The following is a 20,409-nucleotide window of genomic DNA, read 5'->3' as shown; positions in this document are numbered from 1 at the left end:
AAATACTGTATTTAAATATTCATATTAACCCACTGCAAAAATGAAGAGGTAGACTCAGAGATGGTAAGGAATTTTCCTAAGGTATCATAACTAGTGACAAAACCAAGGTTTATACCTAGAGATCAGATCAAAGACTGAGCTATATGAAAATATAAACATATACACATGAATCATCTCTCTTTATCCTACCATCATCTCCCCTCCCCCAAAACCAGTGTTAGCACAGTTAAAGGAAATTGAAGTTTAAAAATTGGTCTTTTTTGGAAATCAAAATAATAATAGATATTAAAAGCTAAAATAAATATATGAACACTTTGTTCCAGTTTTTTCCCTCCACTTACGGGATTTTATATTACAAATATAATATTACCAGATAAAAGTGGAAAAACAATATGTCCGAAAACAGCACAAACTTAGAATTGAGAAAAAATCAGAGGTAGCCTGTTTAATAATAACAGACAAATAGTAATTGATAGTATATATAAATGCTTTCTACTAATATTATGATGCAAGGTGAGAAAATGCTTAGATGTAGTTAGATGTAAAAAGCTAGATACAAAATATACCTGTATATACTGTAAAACTAAAATTGTAGGCTGAAAACTGAAAGGACAACATCAAAACGTTAACTGCAGTTCTGTTCAGGTGGTAGAATTACAGGTCAAATTTCCCTATTCTCTATTTTGTAAAAGTTCTGATTAGTGGAGAAATACATAACACTGTGAAGCAAAGATGTTAAGGGCTAAGAAAGGTCATTAGGTTTCTTGAATAAGATATAACTGGATTTGGAGGGTCCAAGTGCTGAAAATAAGTTTCTGCTTGGTCAGACATTACTTTATACATTACAACAGGCTGAGAAGGAAGCTTGTAGTTTTTTTGACTCTACTGATATATAACTTGTATATTTTAACAATAATAAAAGAAAACTGCACAATAAATCAAACGCAAATTGTTCATGCAAAGAACCAAAAAAACCTCATGCTTATTTTAAAAAGTAATTGCCACTTAACAATTAGTAAGAAACATGGCACCTAAACTGTATGAGAGAATCTCTTCCTAAAGGTTTATTCACATCTATTCCGAGCCAATAGTTTCACTCTTAACTTAGGTTGATGAAAACCCTTACATCTAAAAAACAGGACATAAAAAGCTCAAAAGTAACTTATGTTTTTGATAAACCTCATCCAATAGAAAAAATACACCTTCCAACAATTTACTAATATTATCAACAAAACAAAATCTTTCCCCCACTTTAGTTGTATTAAATGAGTATGTTTAAAGTTAATGACATTTACACAAAGACTAACAAAAAACCAAAACCACAAAACCTCCAAGTTATTAACCTTGAATAGTGATCTTTTTCTCCATATCCCTAAAATAATGATTTCTAAAGGATAGAGTGAAAAGGAAAAAGAGAAATAACTAAAAGCATGCACTAAATATACAGAACAACACACACTGGCCAAAATTAAGTGGTTTTCTTCACTCTTCTTCATTACAGAATGACTGAAAACTGGTTTTTAAAGATGATGAGTACTCTTATGGAGAATGTAAAATCTACAGGGTAACCAGGCTTTACCCTACCAATAAGACCAGTGAAATCCCCAAAAGAAACCTACAATTTGTCTTGCTATCCATAATTTATCCTTTCCATTACTGAAGGGAAACACAGTTGTCAGATCTTTAAAATCCCGCAAAATGTAAAAGGCATAGAATTAAAAGGTCTTAACCCTTTACAAAACAGAAACTTTGAGGAAATGAAAATATTCCTTATAAATAGAGATTCCTTATTGAAATTTGAAGTTCCAAGGCTAACTTACTAATTGGAAGAGGCATAAACCCTCTTATATTTTATTCTTTTCAAAATATAAGATAAAAATGTTTTCAAATGTAAATACCCACATAAATCTCTAGATCAATTATCCATTTTTATTATTTGACATTTTGGATTAATCTGAACCACTACAGTCTTCCGTTAGTACAAACATCATGGATTATCATCTGAACTACAAGTTTGGTTAGTAAAAAATTATAAGGGCTCATGAGTATGATTTGTGAAACTTAAATGACTCTTGGTTGCTAAAAATAGGGATTATATATATTCAGTTACATATTTTAAACTAGACAAAGATATTTAGATACTCTAGCATGAAATAAAGTATTTTAATTCTTATTTACCAGGTGATACTACTACCATACAATCCATAAGGACTTTTTTTGAGAGATAAAATAATTCTTATCAATTTTTTTTAAAAGATAAACTCTTGGGTCTCCTAAAATAAACCAATGTTTGGAATGTTGTGAGAAATAAAAAGACATAAAAGAGGGCCTCCCTGGTGGCGCAGTGGTTGAGAGTCCGCCTGCCGATGCAGGGGATACGGGTTCGTGCCCCGGTCTGGGAGGATCCCATATGCCGCGGAGCGGCTGGGCCCGTGAGCCATGGCCGCTGGGCCTGCGCGTCCGGAGCCTGTGCTCCGCAACGGGAGAGGCCACAACAGTGAGAGGCCTGCATACCGCAAAAAGAAAAAAAAAAAAAAAGACATAAAAGAAAAGACAACTACTACTATTTTTCTCTCCCAATCTCTGGAAAGCAACTTACAAAGATATATGTGGTGAATCACAAAGCCATAGCTCTAGATACTTAGCATTTAAAACAGCAAATTAACAAAATGGAACTGAATCTTGAAGTCAGATTGATGTTTTATACAGTCTATCCCTAAAGCTTCCTACTTTCATCAGAGAGTCAAAGATCTTTAAGGCAAATACAAGCATAACTAACTACCTATTTAATTCTCAACAATGTGTAAATACCTTGTCATTAAAACTAAATGATTTAGATTTATCTTCTACCTCATCTTCATTTTTTGGTTGGCTATCACAGTTCAAATAAAGAATCTATATTTTCATCGAAGTTGATCTTCTTATCTACAGAAAAAAAAAAGGACTAAACAGGCACAAAATTAAATGGCTTCTTTACAGCAATTATAATAGACTGACTTTTCTACATAATTAAATTATTCCTGTGTTCAGTAGTAATAACTTTTCTACCATTCTGGGAATAGCCAATGCCAATTTCTGATAGCTTTATGTGGAAAAATGCTGCATAAAATGGGATTTAAGATACAATGGAGTAATAAGAGATATGAAAGGCACAAACCCCTGTAGGGATCATATCAGTATAGGAGACTGTCATAAGAACAACAGAGATTAATGTGAGACTGTGGAAGTAAAATACAAAAATATATTTCTTTTCCCCAGATAAGATGCAAGTTTGAATTAGCAGGAAACACTTTTCTCTTAAACAGCTGCTGCCCTTGATTAATTCTGCTTTAAGTAATTGTTAAATATATTCTTATTCAATTAGAAAAGAATAATCACATTTTAATCACATTTTTTCATATATACACTTCAGCATATGAAACCAATTCAAGTAGTATTCGTTAAAAACATTTAAGTCAAGGAAATGATATCCAATATTCATTCTCTTTCCTTTCACTACTGCTATGGAAATTTGTAGGAATTATCAAAAGATAAACATTTAGATACCAAAGTTAAATTCCTTCCCATCTCAAAATATTTTGGACACTCTTAAACATGGTCGGATGATAATGCACTCTCAAATTAGTATATTTCTTTTTTCCCTTAAAAATGGCAAAACAAAACCCAAAACCAAGTAGCTTAAAGATCTGTGTCGATTCTATTCTTCAAAATTGGCATACTTCAGGACAAACACTATTTTTAAAGAAGTATTTAATGAGAAAAAAAATTGTAAGAACCATTCTAATATAAGTCAAATTCCATTATAGTACATATAAAAATGAAAATAATGAAATATTTTAAATGTCAACCTACAGACCCACTAAATTATTTTGTTGATTTCATTGTATTTTCACCATAAAATATTTAATGCAAGAAATGTTTTCACAGGAACTGTCCATACAGTAGTGCACCTTAAGGTTAAGGAATATTTACACTTAATGTAAATTTAGAGAAGAGATAAATTACAGGTTTGCTTCAGTTTTCCACAACCTTCTTGTCTCCTCTATTTTCTACTCCCCTACCCCACTCTATAGTCTGGACACTAAGGGATGAGTGGGGCACTTAGGAGAAGGTGGGAGCCACAGTCTTCCTGGAAATCAGGGTCCATGCTCAGAATCTTCTTTCCTTCCATGCCCAAGACAGACAAGAGTTCATTCAGATTGGCCCTCTTCCAGTCAGGAAAATTTTCTAAAGTGTTATAAACCATCCGGCTAGAGGGAAGAAGAAAGGAAAGGAAAGATAAAAGAAAAGGAAAGAAACAGAAATGAAGAAAGGAGAGAAGAAAGAAAAAGAAGTTCCTATGTTGTCTTCTCAGTGTTCACTGAAGAATTTAGGATGAGAAATAGTTTATAAATGTGGGAAATCAATATATACTAAAGGTAGCTTTTTTAATTAAAGAAAAGAAAAAAGACCACATCTTATTCTTTTGTGTGTTTCTTCCTGAAAAGGGTAAAGGAGTAGCAAAATCTAACAGACATTAGGTATTCATAAGTCTAATTATCCCCCCTTTAACAGATGCTTGAGAACCATTAATGCCTCTTGGTTATCATGTGTACAAATCTCCAGTGGTAACATAAGTCATCTGTTTCCAAAATTGACTGTTCGCATAATTTTCTATGGAGACCTGGGGAACTTTTCAAAATACAAATCTCTTCTCTCTTCCCCTCCTCCCCCAGAGTACGGACTCAGGGGTCTAAGAAAAGAACTGTTTTGTTATATATATATTTTGAAAGATCCCAAGGTGATTCTGATGATCAGTCGGTTTGAGAATCACTGTGATAAATAAATTTTATCATAGATGCCTTCTGCATTTTAATGGACGCAGACTGGCTCTTCACATATAAAATATGTGAAATATTAGCTTCCTTAGTTTAGTGCAATCTGATGCTTTATACACAGTGTTTAGTAAGTCAGAGAGGGATGCCTACCTACTGGATAAAAGCATATATAAATTGGAAAACAGATATGTAAGTCTTTTTGAGGGAAGACTGAATTGTGAAATAGCACAAATGCAATGGAGAAAGGGAAGGACAGGTAATAAATACCAATTCTTCCATAGGTGCAGGCACTTTATCTCTCACCTCTACTCCAGCATTTCCTTGGTTTCAAAAACCAGTATTTAATTAATCATGCAACAAACAAGATAAAGGACAAGTCTGAAAGATTGTATCATTCATTACAAAAATTATATATTAATGATACATTATGTGCAAACCATCTGCTTAGTGGTAATTTAAAAATGAATGTTACTAATAGCAAACACCTTAACTTTCACTATAGGTCAAAAACTATTCTAAGCCCTTTATGTACATTAACTTATTTTAACATTATAATAACCCTAAGGGGAGGTTATTACTATCATTAGCACTTTATAGATGAAGAAACTGAAGCACAGTGTAGTTAAGGAACTTGAGCAAGGTCACAGAGCTAGTAAGTGGAAAATCTGATTTGGACCTCAGTGGTCTGGCTCCGTAGTCTTTGCTCTTACTCTATATACTATGATGCCTTTTTTCAAGTAGTTTGCAAGCCAGCAGAGGATAGGAGACATGAACACAAATAACAGTACAAGGCAGTGTATTAATTCATTCAGAAAATATTTTTAATGGATAGGAATCATGAGAGATTTAGGTGAAGAAAAGACCTCCATGAGAACACGAAGTTTTAGTTAAAAACACTTCACAAATGTTTCATTATATGAAATTTTGTTAGAAATAAGGACAGAAAGAATATATTTCACTATATGACTAAAAAAGATGTCCTTGCCTAATATAATTATAACTTTGTACAGTATGGGTGATAACATTGTTAACAAATTCCCAGGCTAAGTTTTGCTGGATTTGGTTTCAAAGGAGGGAAATTAGGGAAATCATTATCCTGACATCCTTCACTATTGAGTTAGAGAAACTTTCAATGACTTCTGGTGTTTCAATCCACAAGAGAAAAAAACCCACCTTTAATAACCAAAGCTTTTTCTGAGGATACAATGTGTGTACACACACACACACACACACACACACACACACACACACACACACATCACTTTTGAAGAGCTATGAGAGTCTTAAGTGTCCTTTACAAGCATTGCCTTTTACCATTAGATATCTATTTAGAGTTGGTGACCCAAGGCTAGATAAGCTTGTATGATGTAACAGCCTCAGTGGGAGTCACCATGGATTCAAGGTCTGTCTCCAACAAAAATATGGTGTCCCTTTACACAGACATGATCACTTAACAGAAAGTACTTTGCATTCTTGAATTAATTTATATTTCATTCCAATAGTTTCAGATAAGAATTATTCCACAGAATTGTTCCACAGATACAGAACATATATAATCTCCTTTACCTAACTTCCAATCTCTGAATAAAGCAGTGATGATAAAAAAAGATATGACAGAAATAAAGAATAAGAATATTGCCCAAATTTACCTTTGCTTTGTAGCATTACTTTCAAGGTGGATGTGGGGTGTAGGAGATAATGGAATAGATATAAATGACTAATACCAAATTGCCAAAGGACTATAATTATAAAACAATATCTCAGTTGCATAGTATTTCCTTTTCAAGCAAGAATTTCTTAAGAAACAAACAAACAAAAAAACCAGTTCTCAGTATGTAAGCACACAATTTGTAAAAAAATCAGAAGTTAATGTTTTAGAAAATTGTTTATGGAAACAAATGATTAAAGAAGATTATTTTACTAACAAGATATTTTCAAACTGGCAAAGATACTGACATTATATTCCATGTTTTATAGGCATGGTCAAACTGAAACCCCTGGACTTTCTCAGTGCAAGACCAAATGGAAATAGATTGTTCTAGAAGGTAATCTATCAGTTTTAATCAGAAGCTATATGAATAAAGCTATCCATTTAATAAATCTCAAGTTCTCTTCTAAAGAATTAATTAGAAATTTAAATATTTATTGCAAAAATATTCAAGAAGTAGTAAAAAAGTAAACATGAGTATCTTCAACAAAACAACAGTATGCTAGTTATGGTAAATCCTTAGACTAGAATAATATGGAACCACTGAAAACACTCTTTACAAAATATATTCAGACCTGGGAAATGTTCACGACAAAGGCAAAAGGTAAACAATACATGATAATATATAAAATATTCACTGTTATTGGGAAAAAAGTTCCCTTGAATGGAAAAATTACATGGTTAATCACATTAAAATGTTCATACTATTTATTTCTGGGAAAAGTGTTATCTGATATTTTCTTGTTTTTTGTTTTTCTAAATTCTCTAAAACATACATGTATTCATTTCTAATTGTTTCTTTCAGTAATAAGCTACTATAATCATTAAAAAAAAAACCAACCCAAAACCTAAGAGATAATGTTCCAAGATGATCACATTATTCTCCACCAATGCGCTTGCCAGGGAGATTCACTCTGACTCCATACTCTCCTAATATAAAGCTGCAAAAAACTTTTTTTGAATCAACTCTAAATTAGTTTAAGGATAATTACTTAGTTAATGAATTATCCAAATCATATCACTACTGCCTTTCAGGAGGAAGGGAGGGAGGGAAGGAAGAAATAAATCTTTTGTTAGTCCACATTAATACCTGCTAGAAATTGTGAGCAAATAGAATACTTTAGAAAGAAAGATTGAAGCTAGAACAAACATGAACTGTTGATTACAGACTTTAATGATCCAGATAATGGCTGTGTCCAGTAAGTAAGAGACAGCAAACATTACTACATCTGGACACAAGAGGTTAAAATAAATTATGAGTTACTTTTCAAGGAAGTAAAGTCACAAAATGAATTGAAATTGTAGTCTAATAGCCCACCATTCTCTATATTCAAAAGTATAGTTGACTGCTGTATATGGAAATAAAGCAAACTACACTTATTTCCAAGACAGTATAAATTATTCAAATGGAATGTATTTGGATGTTCAATCATATATGGATATAATACATTTAAGTACACAGTTTTAGAATTTACAATTGTTTCTTCAAATAAATGAATAGTAAATTTCTTTTATTACATCAAGTTAAACAAGCTCATTTCATCTATATTTAAAAAATAAGCAGTGGGGAAATTAAATTCCAAAGCCCAAATAAAAATAGAGTGATATGTGGTATTCCAAGTAGTTATTTCTCACAAATTCTGCCTTCTTTTAAAAAAAAATCATGAAGTTAAAACTGAAATAGGCAATGCAAATAAGATTTACTCTTGGGGGTTAAAATCCTAAGAATTTGGCAATAACAGAATATCCATATGTCAATAATTCTAAATTACTAAAGTTTAATTAAAATATATTCAAATGAATTAAAATAATAAAGTAAAAACAAAACATAAAATGAAGGATTCTGCATTCTTCATTAGTATAGAGTAACTATTACCATCTCTAAGTATTCTAGAGAGGACCTATGTTGTAAAATTTAAAAAATTCTAAAAGGAAGCATTTTCAATACAGTTCAAACAAAACTTATCTTAAAACTCCTTTGAAAAGTAAATGTGGTACAAGAGGTTGTGGCACTTTAATGGTAGGAATGCTGGAGCCACTACCTTTGCAAGCAAAGCTAAAGAACAAAGGACAGAAGACTGTCAGCAAACCCTAAAGTGACTGAATGAAAGTGCTTTTAGAAACAGGGAAAGTATTAGGAAGAAAAAGAGAAAGGACAAAGTACTGTCCCTCAGATTAAGAGAAACAACTTTAGACATATTCTATCTTTAAACAAAAGTAATTAAAAGCAAATATTGTAAGCCTAGAAGAAAAAGTAGACTACATGGCAAAGGTGAAGGTGGGAGAGAAGCATCCTGCTAACTTCCACAGCACTGTGAAATAAAAGGAGAAACGCAATACAATGAACTTGACCAGCATCTTAAAAAAGGGCAGTGTATAGCGTTCTTTCCATTTTATATGCAGAATGGTAGAAATAAAAAGAGTAGAAATTATATATAATCTTGGCTGATTACTCAAAACAGGACTTGAGATTACTGGTTCATTTTCAGCCAGAAGTAGCCAAAAAGAAAAATAAATGTATCTAGATTATAGGAAAAAACAAGGCTAGACAAAAATTTAATCTGCAGGAAAATATCCTAAATTTTTATAAAACCAAGATACTATCTTAAGAGAATATATCTATTTGTATTTGTGCCTCTTCCTCTACCACTCATTCTTAATTTCTCATTCCCTCCCTATGACTAAATCACTACCATAAATGATAACATAAAGATATATGCAATTTTTATACCATCATTAATTGAATAGTTTTATGCTTTCTATTCATTCATACAGCAGATTTGATATACCACTAATATATGTCCAAACACTAAAAAAAACTTTCATAGTTAACCTATTTCATAAGTGCCCTTAAACTGATCTCTTCCTTGTGATCAAAATTAGGTAGGATAGAAATAAAGCATAGAAAGACCATGAAATGTTTGGCTACTGATTTCATGTCTTAAAAAAGTAATCTAGGTGAGATTAAACATTGTATTATTTTCTTATTCCCCAAAACAGTTCTCTGTACTTCACCATCTCTGTCTCCCTTTCCTCTCTTTCTTAAAACCATTCCAGTCAAACTTTCGTCTTACCACTCCTATCATTTTTTTGCTCATCTTACTTGTATTAGTAGCATCTGACAAAGCTTAACCAATTCCTACTATTTTTTTCTTTTTAGTTGTCATGTCTTATAAATCTTTTTTAATTTATAGGTTTCCTTTCATCTCTTTTTCTCCCTTGCAATTTATGTGTTGAAGAAACCTGATTGCTTAACAGTTTCTGATAGTCTTGGGGATTTTCTGCTTCATTACCATAGTTCTTTACCATGTTCCTTTTTCCTCTGTATTTCCTGTAAGTGGTTAGGTTTAGAGGCTTAATCAAACATGGGTTGAGTTGACTTCATAGGGTCCCCTCCTTCAGGAGGCCCAATGTATGGCATCTCTCTCTCTCTGTGATGCTGTAGCTGGATGCTCAGATCCATTGGTTAGGTTGCAAAATGAGATATTCACATTTTATCATTACTGCTTTCTTTTCTTTTTATTGTTTTAAAACAGCTTGAGATATAATTCACATACTATACAATTCATCCATTTTAAGTGTACAATTCAATGGCTTTTTGTATATTCATAGATATGTGCAACTATCACCACACTCATTTTGAGAATATTTCATCATATCAGAAAGCAACCCTGTACCCTTTAGCTATCATCTCCCTATCTCTCGCCTGCCTCAGCCCTAAGTAACCACTAATCTACTTTTAGTCTCTATAGATTTCCCTCTTCTAGACTTTCATATCAATGGCCAATTCCTCCTCCTTGAAAAACCTTCTTCATTTGGCTTCCCAGGCACCAGTTTTCCTACTATTGATAACCAGTCCTCAGTCTTTTTGATGATTCTTCCTCATTGCCTAAATCACTGAACACTGAAGTACCCTCAAGTAAGGTACTCATACTACTTCTAATCTCTGATTACACTCCCTTGGAGGGATCTTATCCCATTTCTTGCTTAAATATCATATGTTGACAGCTACCAAATTTATATGCCTAGCCCCACAATCTGCTGTGAACTCCAACTTGGCAGGTCCATTTACATGGCAAGTAATACCTCAAACTTAACCAATTCACAACTTTCCTGTGAATCCAAAATTGACATCTCCACTTAGTATTTTTAGTAACTCTCAAATCAGGCCGGTCTAGAGGTCAACTCCTGGTCTTCTCCCCTGATCTTCTCCCATAAGACAGTTCCTCTGGTAATCTCCATCTTAAGGAACGGCAATTCCACTCTTAAAGATGCTTGGGGAAAAAACCTCAGTGTCATCCTAGACTTTTCTCTCTCGTTCTCCACCTGTAATCTATTGGCAATTCTATTTATTCCAGTTTCAAAATATGAACAAGATGTGGCTACTTCTCACTGGCTTACCACTATTTAATCTTACCTGGATTATTACAACAGCCTTCCTGATTCCTTATGTCTGTTCTCTACAAAACAGCCAAACTGATTTTTAAAAAAATTAAGTCATATTGTATCACTACTTTGCTCAAAATCTTACAACGGCTCCCAACTCCCAGGAAAAACAAAAGTCCTTACAATGGTAAATGTGCTCTATTGAAACAGCTCTTCTTCACTGCTCTGAAATTATCTACTACTCCCCACCTAGACCACTGTAGTACAGCAACACTGGCCTTCTTTCTGTTCCTGGAACACTAATCACATTCTTACTTCAAGACCTTTGAACTGTTTACTACACCTGGAATACTCTTTTCCTACATTTAAACATGGATTACATCTTCATCTCCTTCTAGTCTTTGCTCTAATTCAGCTACTCAGTAAGGCACTGTCACCACCAATTGAAAATTACAACTCCCTACTCTAGCACCCGCATCCCACTTTCCTGCTTAGTTCTTCCCCAAAGCACTTGTCACCTTCATATATATGTATTTTTTTTGTCTGCTCCAGCACATAATATTCTAAGTCTCCTAAGAGGGCCAGAACTTCTTCTGACAGTTTTGTTCAGAGTTTATCTCCAGTATCTAGAACTATGACTGCACATACTAAGTATCTGCTGAATAAATGAACAAAGGAGTGTCTCACTCCTTCTGCCTCATCTAAAATAAGGAAATGAAGTTATTTTTGTAGCTAATCAAAGTGACAGTTATATAAAAGTCAGATTTAAATTAAATCTGGAATGGTACTGAAGTGAGTTACAGAACTTTTAATCTTTTTATTGTGAAATAAACAAGTTCCCTGGTGATGCTGCTCTTTTGGTCTAGGTAGCATACTTTAAGAACTTACTTTGAGGGTTATCCTATGAGCTACAATATGCATCCTTTCAGTCTAACATTAATTAGTTCTTTTGCCACCTTCCTTGACAAAACAAGGACTTGAGAACATTTTAATTACATTTATTCTTCTGACTTATGTTATTATTGCCAAGTACTTAATTCTAGGTGTGTATTAAGTCCAACAAGACATCATTGCTTTATACAGTCAACATGCATTTAGATTTACTGCATATTTACCATTTCTATTGCTTTCCATTCCTTTCTGCATGTCTTACCTTTGTCTTCATTTTCTGCATTTTTTTCCTTCTGCCTTAAGAATTACCTTTCAAATTTTCTTTAGTGTAAGTCTGCTGGTGGCAAGATCTTCATTTTCATTCATCTAAAAATGTCTTTATTTTACCTTTGTCTTGAGATTTTCATCGGATATGGAATTTTAGATTGGCAGGTATTTTCCTTCACACACTGAAGATCTGGCTCCACTATCTTTTGATTTCTGCTGCTTCACTGAGAAGTTGGCTGTCAGTCTAATTATTCATCCTTTGAAGACAGTTTTTCTCTGCCTTCCTTTAAGAATCACCCATTGTATTTTATTTTCAGCAGTTTCACTATGATGTGTACCATGACCAGGGGTCACAGGATCAGGCGCAGTTAGTTTTAATCTAGCAGTTAGTTAGCTTTATAGAAGGATATAAGATAGGATATTCAGTGTGCACAGTATCTTCACACTCATCAGGAGGCCAAGCAACTATTCACATGCATAGCTTCTTAGATCAAACCACACAGAGTGAGCACAGCTGCCAAGGACAGCTGAAGTGCAGGTGGTTCACCTCAATACAGAGATGTGCCTTGGTTTCCTGCCAGTCTTGTATTGTTCACATTGCATAGATGTAAGGCCAACATGTCAACTCACAATTCTCTCAGTCCAGAGGCAATACAGATGAGGGTTCATAATAAATTTAAGAGATAACTAGCTCTTAGCACATAACATTCTTTATTTGTCTTAATTTATTTCCACAGAAGAGTGCTATGAGAAGGCAGACCCAAGGTCCGATTTTAAGCAGGCCTAGGTCTGTTCAGGGTCCAGATCTGATATTAAATCTGTACTCACAATGTAGGTTTCAAGTCATTTATTCTCTGGGGTATGAAGGCTTACTGAATCTCTGCCTTACTGTCTTTCATCAATTATGTAAAGCTTTCAACAATAATGATTTATAATATCTGCTTTGGCTGCATTATTTCTCTCCCCTCCTCTTAGGTCTCCTGTTGAATACGTTCAACTTTCTTACTTCAACCTCTTCTCCTTTCTCTTTTTTTTTTCCATCATTTTTTTGTCTCTCCGTGCTTCCTTCTGTATATTTTCTTCTAACTTTCCTAAAAGTTCATTAATTCTCTTTTCAACTGTGTCTTATCTTCCACTCAACCCATCCTAAGTCCTTAATTTGGTAATTATATTTTTTTAGTTCTAGAATTTTCATTTTAAAAATACTTTTAATTTCCCAATTGAAATTTTCAACCTTGTCTTTCATCTTGTCAGCATGGCTATTTTCAGGCTATGTCTGATAATATCCAGAGCTGCTGTGATTTTGTTTCTATTGTTCAATGCTTACACTAAATTTATTCATGTCGTCTTGCCTTTTCCTACGTGTCTTTATTTTTTGTTGTGTCCTAGTTATATTTGCAATTTTGAAAAAAATAAAATTCTGAGATGATCTTCTTTAGAAGGTTTTCTTACAGAGAGGATTTAATTTTGCATTTGTTAACACTAGCAATCTAAGATCACCTCAAATTACTCAGGATTGATATGATCTGAAGCTGAGTTGCAAAATCACTGGGGGTTTATCCTCTACTGCTTTACCCTAGACTAGAGCCCTTTGGGGACCTAAACCAAGGTGAGTTCACCCATATGGTGGTGAGCACTAGACTCCATTCCCTGTGCCCCCATGAAGCTACCATAAGTGCTCTCAGCCATTCTACCAAAATTGGCAAATGCTCCCAGGGGAAAAGAATAGTCAAAAGCCAGGCTCACATTCCTAGACTGGTAATTCTTTTCTATCTTGTTTACTTTCCAATGACTTAAAACAGGTTCTGGTTTTTAATATATATATATTGAATACTTGGTCTAACTTTTCCACTTCTACTTAGAGGGAGGGTTGGTCCAAATCACCTAGTCTGCCATTGCCAAAACTGAAGTTGAGTAATAGAACTGTAAACAAGATAGCTTGAATATACCTAATTAAACTGTACCTGGAACTCAGATGTCTTAAAGTAACCATCAAGTAGAATTTTTTGGTGTCAAAACTAAAACCAAGTCAGCACCTAAAAAACTATTTTTAAAAAGATGACATTAATGCATGACTAATGTTTACAAAATCAAGACAATAAAAACGATTATTTCTTCATATAACTTATGAGAAAGCCTGCACTTTAAAATGTATAAATAAATGACAAGTTTGAGGAAACTTTTTTTGGGGGCAACCTAGAAGTGCAACTTGCTTGTTAACTGAATGTGTTTAAATATTCCTGTATAAACATATTTTGTAGAGAGCAATTCTACACTGAAATAGTATTTAATTAGGTATACATACAGGCCACTCTCCTTTACCTACATCAAATTTTTTCCTGCTAATACAATACCAGGTTCAGCTGAATGTTTACTGAGCCTATATTGCATGCGACTAATAAGGAAAATGAGACACAGTGTGTTTTCTGGAGAAATTTCCAGTCGTATAGGAGAAGAGATAGAGATAATGCTGTAACAGACGTATGCACATGATGCTATGGGCACACAGGAGAGACATCATGTCAGCATGAAGTGACATTCCAATTACTGTTCCATTTGTGACATTTCAATTACTACTTTCTAAAATGCCTGTTTCCTTTGGTGATGCAATACTAAGCAAAAAAGAAAATGTATATAACATATCAATTTATATTTTAAAGTTAAAAAAACTTACCTGTGTATACATAAACACAATACATTATATGAGACACTAAGGTGAAAAAACGATATAAAAACTCACCCCATCTGGCAGTGCCCTCCAGCACACAGCGCTAACGAACTCATTTGTATCATCTTCTTTTCGGTCTTTGTCCAGAACACTTTTGACCGTATCAAACTTAAAAGTTAGCAAAGTCTTAGAAAGTCCTTTATAGTACAGGTAAAGAGAGTTGTTCTCACTTCCTGAAAAATATTTAAAAATAATTTTTTTTAGAGTGGGAGAACTTAGAATTAGGATATCACATTCATAAGGTAACTATCACTCAATGTTTAAGTTCAAAGACTAATAATCTTTTATGGTAAAATATGAAAGACCAGAGCACAGGATTTCTTGGGAATCATATGAGAAAAGGATTCACAGAAAAAAACTTACACTTTCCTAATCTAAAGAAATAACCCACTGTCAAATGATACAACAATACTGATACAAAAATCATTTTAGCAGAGGTCTAGAGAAGAACCAGTAGTGTGTTATTATAGCATGATCTTGAATTACATTTATAAAGATCTTTATCTAGAGGGGAAAAGAAAGTTAAAGCACTTAAAAAGGCAGATTTTAATAATCTACAAAACTTATTTCCCATTCCCCAATAAAAGATGAGTAGTCCAGAAACCTATATTTTTGAGTAGTCTATCAAAGTAAGAGATTTGCTTTGACAGGGTTTAGGTTCATATACATGTAGAGATAGTCTACTTTACTGAATAAAAGGCCAAGTCATTTAAAAGTACTGACGAAAGTTCATATATTCAGGCATCAGATGTATTAAAGCATTTGAACAGTACCAAATTTGACTTTTCTACTGCTAATTTAAATTTGTATAAATTATCAACAATGAAAGTCCTAGAATAACAGATCAAGACTACCCAAACAGGCTGTTTATTGAAGGGAACATTATATAGGGGAAAATGAACATCAAGCTTTAGAAGACAAATGTCTTCAAAATTAAGATATCAGCAGAAACTAATATTTTCTGTCTTCTACATAACATCTATAGAAATTATATTTTACCGGAGAAAACTACAAAACGTATTTAACAATCTTATGCTATTTCATGTGGTCAGGGCTTGTGCTCAGTGAAGGAGAGAAGGACTAATGCTTTTTCTAATCCGAGGAAAATTCAATATGCTATCTTCTGAATGTATAGATCATTTTCTGAATTGGTATGTAGTCTATTCCATTGAATGCAATTTCAGTGACAGATATCTATTTAAAAGTTCCAGGAAATGACAGTTTCACTTACCACAAGCTATATAATCTCCATTCGAAGCGAGGCCTACAAAGTTTTTTTCATTGATATGACCCTTGAAGGAACGTAGACAGTATGGCTTCCCTACATTCCACAGCTTTAGCTGGCTGTCTGTTGAACTGAGATAAACACAAAAAGTTAGAACAACTTTAAGATCTCATTACATGAAACCTATCACTACTAATTAGAGGCAATCCAGTTTGGTGGTTGAGAATGCAGACTCTGGAGCTACACTGTCTGAGTCAGAATGGTCAATATGCCATTAGTTTGCTTTTGACCTTAGGAAAGTTATACAACCTCTTTGGCCTCAATTTTTTCATCAGTTAAATGTGAAATATAATGATTCCTATCTTACAGAATTAGGTGAATTCTATAAGATACTGCAAAAATCAAATTAATTCATTCTAAATGCTTTCAATAGTACCTGGGCATGTAGGAAGTAACAAATATCAGCCATCATACCATCACCATCAAACAACAAGAGAGCTCTATTGGCAGTTGTGCTTAATTTCAGTTGTTCCAGTTGATTTGATTTACTTTTCAACTGTTGAATTATATTAGTATACTGAATATAAACTATTGATATTTTCACAGCTTAGTTGTACCTACAGGGGTGGAATACTATGAATGGTTGAATGGTATATATAGTTTATCTTAATAAAATAATACACAAATGCAGCTATTAATCAAAAAATAATTGAATATAAAAATCACTGCTAGGGCCTCCCTGGTGGCGCAGTGGTTGAGAGTCCGCCTGCCGATGCGGGGGATACGGGTTCGTGCCCCGGTCTGGGAGGATCCCATATGCCGCGGAGCGGCTGGGCCCGTGAGCCATGGCCGCTGGGCCTGCGCATCCGGAGCCTGTGCTCCGCAACGGGAGAGGCCACAACAGTGAGAGGCCCACATACCGCAAAAAGGAAAAAAAAAAAAAAAAAAAAAAAATCACTGCTAATCCTGTCACACAAAGACAGTCTTAGGATTTGAATAAAATATCATGTTTTTATTTTCTTCTGACTTTTTGTTACAAAAATTGGATCATAACAACACATATTATTTTGTAAAGTGCTTCTTCCTCGTTCAACAATTTGTTTTATATTGTTTATGTAAAATAAATATGTTTCTATATCTTTATTAGTGACTACACAATAAATCATCTTTTCTCTTGCTCTAACATTCACAGAATAGGGCACCACGCTAAATGTTTTACATAGATTATTTTATTCAGAGATTCACAACATAAGTAGTATTATTAGCTCCATTTCAGAGGTGAGGAAACAGATTTAGAAGGTTAAGGATATTTTCAAGGTACCACAGCTAGTAAATAGTAGAGCCAAGATTGAAACTGTCTTATCTCAGAGGCTACACTCCAAACACTTCTCTATTGCTTCTCATCATTTTTCAACATAACATCTATTCTTAGACATTTATGTTGGTTTTTTTTGTTTTTTGGTTTTTTTGGGCCACGCCACGTGGCTTGTGGGATCTTAGTTCCCCAACCTGGGATTGAACCCAGGCCCCAGCATTAGAAGCACAGAGCTAACCACTGGACTGCCAGGGAATTTCTGACATTTATGTTGGTTTAAATTTGTTTTTTGCTCAACAATATTGCATTGAAAATCCCATTATATGTGTGTGTGTGTGTGTGTGTGTGTGTGTGTGTGCGCACAGTCCCAGAATTCAGAGGCTGCAGCAATATGTATATAGTTTAATATTACTTTTTAATATTTCCAAACATACTTGTGGGTAAATGTCTTACATATTTCTAACACAAATATGTCCAAGAGGAAAAAATCATCATGATTTATAAAAACTAAGAAGGAAAAAAGACTGGTGAATATACAAACCACAAATCTGCATTCAAAAGGTCAACTAAGATTTCCAATTTATACAATTAAGTACACATATACTTCAACTAGTTGAAATCAAACTAATTGATTCAACACTTATAAATCTGAAATTTAAGAAAAATACTTTTAACATATAATCTATCATTCATATTTGAATCTGAATAAAATTTTAATTATTTACTGCCCATTATTACTCCTAAAGATGGGATACTTTTTGACTGGTTACCACTTAATTTAGATTTGTGAACTAATTTCCTCTATTAACTCCTCTTAGAAAGCTCAGCTCTCACTTTCTTTTTTTCCCTTTTTGTAACTCAATTCAAATTACCTTGTTAAATCAACTCAAATTACCAAGTTCTTATCTAGAGCAACCAGTATGGAGGCAGATGTGGTGGGAGATCCCAAGTATAAGGCACTGGCATTAATAATCTCCTAAGAGATATTAGAAACTATGTGAAAGAAAGAAAACAATGTACAATTAGGCTTGAGAAGAAATAATATGTATGAAAAAAAAGGAGACTGAGAATGGGTATTTACTAGAATAATACAAAATAAAGAGAACAATGATATGGATAACAGAAAGAAGGGACTGTCTCATAGTAGAAAAGCTTACTCAACAGTTTTTTAGCAATTGAGATTTATTTACCTGGTTGACATCTTGTTTCCTTCAACAAAACAAAAGACAACTAAAAGCTTATTTTATGATTCTCTAGTTCAGAAGGCTTCTCAAAGGATATTTGTCAGGTGTAAGCAGTCACATTTAGAAAGTTCTCTTCAAAACATATTTAAAACTCACCACAAAATCATAGGGAGATCAAATAATATGGAATCATGAAAGTCAACCAAATATTGTTTAAAACCAAAAATGATATTACTATACTGCAATATAGATAAATATATAATAACATATTAGTGGTCTTAAATAAATAAAACACTTCTCATTCTACTGCATCAACTATATTGCTTCTTTCTTTTTAAGGAGCAGGGGCTGAAATTCAATCTGAAGTTCAAACGTTTAAGGGGTCAACATTAAAAAATAGTATCATCTGGATTTTATTCACAAATAACATATAAAAGTGAGCAATACAGACTAGAATATACATGTATTTTAATTAGACAAATTATAAAAATCTACTATTTAAGAAGAAGTGCATATACCACACTGTTATTCTTCACAAAACCCATGGTGACATTACAAACTGGTAAATGATGGCATGTTAAATAAGCTCAACTTCTGAAAAGGGTAATACTCACGCAGAGACAATTTCCTCACCACTCACAAACTTTGCATAAGAGACTGCTTTTCGGTGTCCTTTGAATACCATGATTGGCTGTTTAGTGTTACGAAGATCATAGTAGTGAACACAGTGATCTAAAATAAAACAAAAAGAGAAAAATGTAGTAAATGAAGAAATGGAAGGCAAAGCTTATTTTAACTGGTTTGGGTATTTTTCATCAAATGTTTAAGAAACAATATCCCACCTATAACAGTCAGAAAACTAAGGACAATGACTCATTTTCAAAGATAAGATACAGCAGGTTGTCTATTTTGAATCTACGAGACTATGGTTGTGTAAAAAAGTGTATATACATATGCCAATGTCAGTTTGAGAGGGAGCTCCACTGATATTTCTTGAGATCCTGGCTTTAGAAACAGTATTAAGGATTCAAAATAACTGGAAAATTTTTAACGTATCCTTACATTTTGATGGCTTTATAAAAGTAATATAAACATTTTGGGTTTCTGGTTAAACAAAATGAAATATAATTTTATTCCCCACATTTGCTTTTTAAAATACACTTTCTTGAGACACATTTTACATATAATAAAAATCTACTCACTGTAAGTACATAATTCAATGATTTTTAGTAATGTTACCCAGTGGTGTAACCAACACCATAAATCAGTTTTAGAACACTTTCTTCATCCCAATAAGATCCCTCATGCACATTTACCATCCACCACCCTAGGCAACCACTGTATTTTACCTCTATAAGTTTGCCTTTTCTGAACACTTTATATAAATGAAATCATACAATATGTGACTTTTATGTATGGATGGCTTCTTACACTTTACATGATGTTTTTGCAGTCCATCCATGTTTTAACATGTGTCAGCAGTTTATTATTTTCTATTGCTGAACAGTATCCATTGCATGGATATACCACATCTTGTCTGTCCACTCACCAGTTTATGGATATTTGTTTCCATTTTTTGGTTATTGTGAATAATGCTGCTATAAACAATCTCATTCAAATCTTTGTGTGGACATTTATTTAGGTCTCAGGTAGATATCTGAAAAGCGTAATTACTGTGTCACGTGATAATTCTGTGTTTAACTTTTTAAGAAACTGACAAACTGGTCACTGTACCATTTCACATTCCCACCAGCAATACATGATGGTTCCAATTCCTTTATTTGAGTTCTTTAAAAATTTTGGATACACATCCGAAATGTGTTTTGCAAATATTTTCAACCTTTCTGTTGCTTAACTTTTTAGATAAGTACAGAAGTTTTGAACTTTG

The 20,409-nt window shown here is 33.4% G+C and overlaps 1 protein-coding gene across 3 annotated transcripts in view; it reads right to left on the bottom strand.

Moving 5' to 3' along the window:
• The window catches only part of COP1 (COP1 E3 ubiquitin ligase), a 230,194-nt gene that overhangs the window by 33,434 nt on the left and 176,351 nt on the right, over positions 1-20,409 (bottom strand). For all 3 annotated transcript variants that reach the window (XM_060091213.1, XM_060091217.1, XM_060091214.1), the window contains 3 exons: positions 19,136-19,253; positions 16,029-16,153; positions 14,810-14,970 (listed from right to left, as the gene is read on the bottom strand). In XM_060091213.1, the coding sequence (XP_059947196.1) occupies positions 14,810-14,970; positions 16,029-16,153; positions 19,136-19,253 (404 nt within the window). The remainder of the gene's footprint in view (positions 1-14,809; positions 14,971-16,028; positions 16,154-19,135; positions 19,254-20,409) is intronic.

The sequence above is a fragment of the Mesoplodon densirostris genome, chromosome 2 (genome assembly GCF_025265405.1).
Source record: "Mesoplodon densirostris isolate mMesDen1 chromosome 2, mMesDen1 primary haplotype, whole genome shotgun sequence".
Classification (NCBI taxonomy): Eukaryota; Metazoa; Chordata; class Mammalia; order Artiodactyla; family Ziphiidae; genus Mesoplodon; species Mesoplodon densirostris.
This window is presented reverse-complemented; position numbering and strand designations above follow the sequence as displayed.